At 32.1% G+C, this 8,870-nt stretch overlaps 2 protein-coding genes across 2 annotated transcripts; both read left to right on the plus strand.

The window, feature by feature from the left end:
• The first annotated feature begins 149 nt into the window (after nucleotides 1-149).
• On the plus strand, nucleotides 150-3,686 carry LOC145326007 (putative peptidyl-tRNA hydrolase PTRHD1). The gene is made up of 5 exons (XM_080169084.1): nucleotides 150-241; nucleotides 1,440-1,495; nucleotides 2,160-2,227; nucleotides 2,941-3,017; nucleotides 3,504-3,686. The coding sequence occupies exons 1-5, from the start codon at nucleotides 214-216 to the stop codon at nucleotides 3,650-3,652; spliced, it is 378 nt and encodes a 125-aa protein (XP_080025210.1). The 5' UTR covers nucleotides 150-213; the 3' UTR covers nucleotides 3,653-3,686.
• A 318-nt stretch (nucleotides 3,687-4,004) lies between these two features.
• On the plus strand, nucleotides 4,005-7,011 carry LOC145326006 (putative monothiol glutaredoxin ycf64-like). The gene is made up of 5 exons (XM_080169083.1): nucleotides 4,005-4,090; nucleotides 4,480-4,656; nucleotides 5,175-5,240; nucleotides 5,705-5,809; nucleotides 6,894-7,011. The coding sequence occupies exons 1-5, from the start codon at nucleotides 4,046-4,048 to the stop codon at nucleotides 6,990-6,992; spliced, it is 492 nt and encodes a 163-aa protein (XP_080025209.1). The 5' UTR covers nucleotides 4,005-4,045; the 3' UTR covers nucleotides 6,993-7,011.
• Nucleotides 7,012-8,870: the final 1,859 nt, after the last annotated feature.

Below are 8,870 nucleotides of genomic sequence, written 5' to 3' on the forward strand. Positions count from 1 at the left end.
TCAGATTCAAAATTAAGTATTTGTACAATAACAAAGAAAATATTCTAGTTACCCAATGAAAATTAATCTAATCTACTATTAAAATCAATTCTAATCCACTAATATGTAAATTAGCTGTGATGTTCAATGTAGTAATAAATATTTTTTTTCAGATATACCTACTCAAGATGAATTTGTAAGATTTGTGAAGTCTTATTTTGTGATTATTTCAAAATGTCCACAATAGTCCAGTATATTTTAGGTAATTGTTGATTGATTAAAATCCTAAACTTGCAGTTGGCGGGCGTAGGGAAGTATAAAAAAACTCCGTAAAATATAAATTGGTAAGTTCTGCCTTCCTTTTTCAGACAACCAACGATATATTACTGAATGATATTTTTCTTTTTGTTGTAATATCGTTAACTAATTCATATTTGCTAGTATCTAGTCGAAGCAAATTTGTAAGTAAATTTGTTGGAAAACTGAATAATGTTTATGGACATACTTACATTATTAGGACTTGATTATAGAGTTGCGTCGCTTATAATATTGTACTTTGTTGTCCCAGGAATCAGTATACCAAAAATCAGATCAATAGGCTAATTAGTTCACATAAAAATTAGTTGTTAAAAAAGTAAAAAAAAATCAACATGTTTAAAATGGACGTACGGACATTCTGGTAATGATTATATAGTTGCTACGCTTTCCAAACCGTACCTAAGGGGGGGGGGGGTTTAATGCAACCATCTCGTAATCAGTGAGCAAATGGCACTTAGAATTCGAATTTCCATCTATAATTTTGCATGAGTAATCCTTGGTAGGTCTATTTTCCCTAAATCGAACAAAAAGTTGGAAAAGTAACGGCTAACGGCTGGCGGCTCAGCTATTTTGCCATTTTTTTGATATTTATGTTGCAAATTAGTCACGAAACCTCTCTCAACATAATACTCTTTTCTACTCCAAAACGCTATCAAACGGTTCTAGACGGTAGCTGTTGGTACTAGAAGTTTTAAAATTGGTTATTGCTATCATTTAACATGAATTAAACCAAAAATATGTTTTAAAAAGTCGATTCCTACGTAATTGATGATGGATTTGCCCTGAAAATAGGCAAAAAGCGGCTGAGCCGCTAGCCGTTACTTTTCCAACTTTTTGTTCGATTTAGGGAAAATAGACCTACCAAGGATTACTCATGCAAAAGTTCAGATCGAAATTCGAATTCTAAGTGTCATTTGCTCACTGATTACGAGATGGTTGCATTAAACCCCCCCCCCCCCCCCCCTTACTACAGGAATCACCTTACAAAGTTGAAATCGATATGTCAATTCTATCTATATTAACGAAAAAAGCTATCCGTTACGGACGGGTGTACGGACGGACCGACCCAAATTATAGAAAAGCTTCGCTTTTAAAAAGCACATTTTAGAGTATATGTAAAAACAAAACTCATAACTTTTTAGTCCGTGGGGATCTATTGTTGAAAGAGGGTTGGCCAGTGGGTGCTGTTATCGCTCAGGTACATTATAATATTACTTGCGGCTTCGCCCTTGGCCCTTAGTTTGCCTCAAGAGGTAATTAAAAAAAAATTGGAGTTGTCCCAGTATCAATTTCAAAATTTTCGGGGGGGAAAATTGGATCTGTCCCAGTATCAAATTCAAAATTGAAAAAAAATTTTTTTGTTATTTTGGGGGGTTAGGGGTGTCCCCCCCCCCCCCCCCAAGAAAATAGCTTAAAACCACCACTTGACCAATAGGTATATACCCTGAAGAGTAGAATCCGATCGGTTCAGCGATTACCGAGATCTTAAGGGACAGACGGACAGACATCAAGCTACTTTGTATTATAGATAGTAGCAGAGATTCTCTACATTTCTTAATGTCCTGTCTGTCCGTCACTGTAGAAGTACATTATTTTTATGCAATGTGATCTTAACTTCCATTTTTTATTATGTTTGTAATTTTCTATTTATCTCCAGGGAGCGTCCTTTCAGTTTCCACCTTTTGTAGCAGAATATTCTTCAATTGAATTCATCGTAGTTATCTATATAACAAATATTCTGAAGCTCAATATCTCAGTAATCGCTGAACCGATGAGGTTCTTTTCAGCCATGTCGTGGTTTTAAGCTATTTTTCATTGGGGTGAGTCACCTTCCTCACAAAAATACAGATATAATTATTTAGGCATGTCATGCAGCAACAGCAGCCATACATTTATATTATTCAGATGAAGCTACTCAACAATATTTAAAGTAAGCAAAGTTTTAAGCTACTCTATAATTAGAATAACAAAATTACCCCTTCAGTAAAGACCGATGGAAAAGTTTTGATATGGAAGGTTTGTAATGTGCAAACCAATCAAGATTTAATTGAATTCTCTTAAAATGATGGTGTTTATAAACTATGGGTAACAGATTAATTTATAGTCTCATGTACAAATAATCATAACATCATTAACTTTAGATATTATATGTTTATGTATCATTTACACACGTTATATCCAGTGTTGCGGATCCGCATTGATTGTATGCGGATCCGGATCCTCCAAATTTGGTCAGTGCGGATCCGGATCCGACCGGATCCGGATCCTTGACAATAAAAATAAAATCACCCAATTTTTAAAAAAATATTTATTCTTTAATCTCGAAGTCAAAAATACTTTTAATTTTCAAGTCTGAACCTAAACCTTAAAGATTGGCTCTTATCACGAGAATGTCTAATTTTCAAAATTTGTAAGTGGCTTTTTATATAAATTTAGGTAGATTTTTCCATAAATTTATACCCCAGGATCCGGATCCGGATCCTTGGACTCAAAAAAATGCGGATCCTTGCGGATCCGGATCCGCAACACTGGTTATATCGCTACTTTTGGGTTTGTTGAATTAGGGATATCATTTGATAATTGATTTCTAAAAGCATTTAATTTTTTTATCATATACTATATACAAAAATGAATTATTTTTAGAGATCTTGATAACATGCACAAAGTAATCCTGGAGGTTCCTTCTGAAGCTGATCTTCATAAGACTGCTGAAAAACTAAAGGGATGGATGAAGACAAAGAAAATACGTCAAAATTTTAATATTTTAATTTGAGCAATAAACATTTTTAAATAAATATTCCATAAATTGAATGCTGCAATTGTCATGAATAAGAAAAGATTTCCCGAATCGCTTCGAAACCGATAAATATCCGGTGGATTAGGACCGGTTCTCAGCCATACTGAAAATTATGTCTAGCATCGTATTTTATCCAGTATTCTACGCATATCAAATTGTACAATCAATAGATTAAAACCAGTTATTTTTAGCCCCTGCTTTCGCCATTTCGGGGCTAAACTGGTTTTGATCTTGTAATTGTACATTTTATATCCGCGGAAAGTTGTTTATAATATGATGCGAGATTGATATGTTACTTTGAACATTGTTTTAAGTTTCAGGCAAAATAATATTTTCAACTTAATTTTTAAAAAAAGAAAATCTACCAAATGCGGCGCTTTTACTTCTTTATTTCTTTATCCCTTACTGTAGGAGAACGACATCAGTCATAAGCTGTGGATAGAACAGCCAGAAAACTACGCAACCTGTCTAGCGGTCAAACCATACCAAAAGGAACAAGTACAAAAGTATTTTAAGAAATATAAACTGTACAAAGGTCCGGAGATTGTTAAAAGTTGATTTATTTAATGTAAGAATGCTATTTATATATTTTTTAAATAGTTGAAGATAGGTACCTAGATAAGAATTGTGTTCACTCCATAATTGTTGCCTTTAAATATGCACAAGATTATACAGATTCATTGTTATTTTCAATTGGTAGAAATGGGGGAAAGCAACATCGTTTTTCTTCTGGTGTTATACTAAATTAAAAATTTTGGTGCAGTAGAATTTTGACATTTAATTTTTAATTACTTGAGTTATTAAATAATTTTAAGCTGTACTTTAATTTTTACCAGTATTTTCAAAGTCTTGATAATTTTTAACCTTTTTAAAGAAATGAAATTCATACAGATTATTTGTTATTTTGTTATATTATTTACTTTTTCAGAACTTACAAAATAAATTAATAAAATGTCGTTATCAAGGACAGGTTTAAGAATGGTTTCTCGACAGCTGAGGAAAATAAATCAATCATCACAAATTTGAATATCTTGTACCTATGCTAAAGGGTGTGCAAAAAATGGCGCGGCTTGTGCTTATGGTTGAAAAATATCACGCATAAAGTTAGAACCGCTCTAAAATTTAGTTTTTAGAAATATTAAATGTTTTCTTCTTGTTGTTTATACTTTAATAGCTACGCTGGAAAGTGTGAGGAAGTTTGGGAAATAGATAAAAAAAAAAATACGATAACGTTCAAAGAGCATTTTTTATAAGTCAATTTATACTTGATTAAAGTTTAGCCGAGATTCAAACCAAGCATCTCACCTACCTGACATAATGAATAGTTTACTCTCGAGTCTTGATTGTGGATTCAAATTATTTTGATATTGATATTATTTTTAAGCAGGGCCAGAACCCAATATCTGCCATTATCATCAATTGTCAGCCCCATAAATGACCTGTTTTCAAGACAATCACAAAATCAAAATTTGATGCAAATATCAAATCAAATGCGACAATATTCATCCGAGGGAGCTCGAGATATTCAGAAAGAACTTGGAGAATTAGTAGTAAAAAATAAGGTAATGGTTTAATAAACGTTAAAGCCGAAAAAAGATGTTACATGACTAAAATAAAATAAAATACAAGTACTAAAGTATTTTGTACATTTTTAATTATTTTCCGTCCGTCCTCATCGGATAACTTTTTTCGTTAACTTATACATGTTAGATTCGTCCTATCGATTTCAAATTTTGCCTGGTGATTCCTGTCGTAGTTAGGTACGATTTAATGTTCGTTTGTCCTACCTTTCCAGAGCTTCGCTTTTGTGGATGTTGTCATTTTTTATAAAGAATAGGTAATCGAAAACTTACAATTTTGGAATTTGGGTAACTTCTATAACAAAAAATTATATTTCATATGTATTTATTTTATTTTTAAATTGTACCTCGTAATTTATGGTGCTAGAAATCTATACACTAATTTTACAGCTTATTGTGATGTTCTTCTGAAGCGGCAATATTACATTGATTTCCCTTTACTTAAGTTCTTTTAGAAGCCTTAGAAATACGGACAGTTAATCATCATGTTGCTTTTTCAGGTTGTTGTATTTATGAAAGGTGTTCCTGAAGCTCCCAGATGTGGGTTTAGCAATGCTGTTGTACAGGTATACTATTTTTTTACATGGTAAATGTTACGTATTCATTTCATTTATTGGAATTGTCCCAAGAAACGTTAATGTTTTAAGTTTCATCCTTATTTAAGTTTGCCTGGACTTAAACCTAGGAAATAATTCCCTAAATTTTTTTTACGTATCCGCAGACAATCAGTCTATATTGCTTTCGCGAAAAATATATTTTAACCTAAAATTTTTACTCAATTTAAAAAAAAATAGATAACCTAAAACCATCCCGGGATCGGTTCAGTAGTTATCGAAATCTTATGCTACAAAAAAAAACCCTTACTACTTAATATAATAGGATTATAAATTTTCACAGCACCTATAATAAGCTACTTGTAAAGGAGAACCATATCGGTTCAGTGGTTAGCGAGATCCTTCGGTACACAGACAGATGAGATGGATATACTAACTCCCTGTTACTTTTATATAGGAATTGCAAATGTATTTAGATTTTGCGAATGCATGATGTACAATATGACGCGCATAACGTGTTGGCTGACGAGGAGATTAGACAGGGCATCAAGGACTTCAGCAACTGGCCAACCATTCCCCAGGTAGGCAAGACTGGACAAAATATCTGGATCAGGGAAATGGCATCTCAAGAAATAAACATGGGGAAATTTTAAAAATATGAGGGGGGGGGAGGGTGAAAAATTACAGTGTACTTAAAACAACAACTGATACTATAATCAAGAGAGAAAAAAATTGAAATCGGACCAAAAAACTAGAGTTGGGGAAATATTTAAAATATCAGCAAAAAGCTACTTGTCCTCTCATCTAATTCTACAGACACAAAAATCTCGTAGAATCATGGATTTAATTTAACTAGGTGGGGAAAATAAATAAATTACATTTTGCATCAAGAAAAAAAGAATCTTGTGTAGAATATACACTCATGACACCTATCGTTAAAACAAACGACACTTTTTCATAATTATTACTTATACGATCAGAAAGGGGCCGGGAGGGGGGTAAAAATGAGGCATTAGGGTTTAATTCTTCAGGTGCCTTATCTCTGCATAATTGTTTTTAGAATAAATTAATATTTATTGCCACTGGACAGTCTGTAACCTCACCCTCTCCGTATTTTAGACTTAAATTCTCATGGATACTAGGATATATAAATTGGAAGAAATTTTAATGTTAGAGGGAGATTTGAAATCTGCATCAAATTTTATGGATTTTTTTTTTTATAAAATTCGTTTTTTGTAAAATTATTTATCTAAAAGCGGAAATACAGTTTAAGTTCATAAATTTTGATAAAGAATTATACAAAAAACGAATTTTATAAAAAAAAAATCATAAAATTTGATGAAGATTACAAATCTCCCTCTAACATTAAAATTCTTTCCAACTTATATATCTTAATGGATACTTCTTGTGGATTTTATGAGTTGTAGAAAATAAGAATTTGAGCATCAACTATATATTAAATATAAGAAGGCGGTTATGATGGTCCAATGAACATACAAATATTTTACACACAGGGGTGTATGTTTTCTAACTCTCCCACCAAAAAAAAAATAAAAATATTCTGTATTTTCCTACATAAATATGGAGAAAGGTTGAAAAATGTACACCCCTATTTAATGTTTATATTATGTACCTATGTATTTTAATTTTTTATTATATTGTTAGATATTTATGGAGGGTGAATTTATTGGTGGCTGCGATATTCTCTTACAAATGCACCAAAGTGGTGAACTAGGAATAATATTCAAATCATTTTTAATTTGAAAACTTAATTTGATCCAAACTTATATAACTATAATTTTAAGGGATATGACAATGGACGATAAATTGATGATCATCCCCGATATTGATAAGTTAATAATATGAAACATACCTATAATATACATAATATAAAATTAGTTTAAGCCTACAAATAAGAAAACGAGATTATACAATTTTGGATACCAGTTTAATTAACAGTCATATGTCCCCTCCCTCCCTATTTTTTCTCTCATCATGTTCTAGGGGGGAACAGAAGGGGGGGGGGGGAGGTTTAGTTAACAAAAAAACAACACTATTGACTTTGCCTGGAAGTTCTAACCATGTATGGTTATTAGGTGCCACTCTCTATTGGCCAATGCATAAACCTTATTCTTACAATTAATGTGTCGTTTATTTAAAAGTAATATTTTAATTCTTTTTCTCGTATTCATTCGAATCCGGTGGATAGGAACCGGTTCTTATCCATACGAAAAAACTATGTCTATAAAAATAACTATTAAAAAATTGCCACACTAATTGCTTAGTGGGGCAATATTGTATTCGTGAAAAATCCTCCAAAATCACATAAAAAAATCTACAAAAATTAAATAAAATCTTATGTTCATAACCCTTCTATGATTTTGTTTAATTTTTGTAGATTTTTAATGTGATTTTGGTAGATTTTTCACGAAAACAATTTTACCCCACAAAGCAATTTGTGGGGCAAATTTTTTTAAGAATCCACCTCAGGACTTATTCAAAGGGAAATAGCAATAACAAACTTTACTAAATATTTTAGAATGTTAACGTAATATTTTTCTACGCCTTTTTGATACTAAGTTCAAACAAAATCATTCTCGCTGAATTTACCTGGTAAACGGAAAAAAGAGGTTTATAAAAGTCGTCTTATTAAACCAGATTACATAACTGTATTTTTCTCTAGAGGAGTTTTTTTCCAATTAATATTATAGTTTGTACTTATTTTTTGGACGTTAGATTCTAAACACATCCTATAGTAAGACATGGGTTCGAGTCTCGATCCAATTCTGGTCATAGCTGGTCCAAAACGCTAGGAAATGTTCCTAATGCTGCTATCTCAGGCGCGTAGCGTTAATACTGACTTAAGATTAGGGGAGGGCTTTGACCGATAAACAGGCATAACTCATCATACTGAATTGTTAAAACTTAAAGGTTAAAGTGGTGCAATCAATGTGTGGGTTGCATTTTGGATATTGATCACATGTTCACATTAATGATAAAAATTTTATCTATATCTTTTTGCGCTCCCACCCTTTAGAGGTCCATTCTACTCATTCTCCCCTAAATGATACGACCTCAATATGACCTTGTCCTCGCCCTAAAGAGGTTTGTCCTCTATAATTATTATATGTATTATAAGGTGAAGGTCAAAAGACCTCGTTTTTCTCTTATTTTTGTTTTGGTTAAGCGCAGCTACTCTTTATTATACGTCAGTACAATCAAAGATTGCTTAGTATTTTTATTAAATCCTCTAGGTCCTCATGCAACTTTGTTCACATAGTAAATTGACACCTTAAGCTTTTTAAGCTATCAAAATTTTTATTTTGAAATATTTACAGAGTAATAGATTTATTTTTCATTGGATCTTACACCAGATTATCATGTACTCTAATAAAGTTAAACTTGTAGCTGTATAAAATAACGATACCCCCCATCCTCCCCCTTTACCCTATTACCTTCCCTTCTACTGGACGAACGAACTTACCAATGAATGATGCCCATATTAGCAAGCTAAATATAGGACAATTGTCGTCCTGTCATAATATCAAAATATTCTACATCCATTTCTAGAGAGAAATCACGTTTTTTTGTCAAACGTCGTCCATCGAAGATTAACATAAACTGACAAGGATAAAAACATGT

Source organism: Acartia tonsa, chromosome 8 (assembly GCF_053477335.1).
Source record: "Acartia tonsa isolate MP-2025a chromosome 8, ASM5347733v1, whole genome shotgun sequence".
NCBI lineage: Eukaryota > Metazoa > Arthropoda > Copepoda > Calanoida > Acartiidae > Acartia > Acartia tonsa.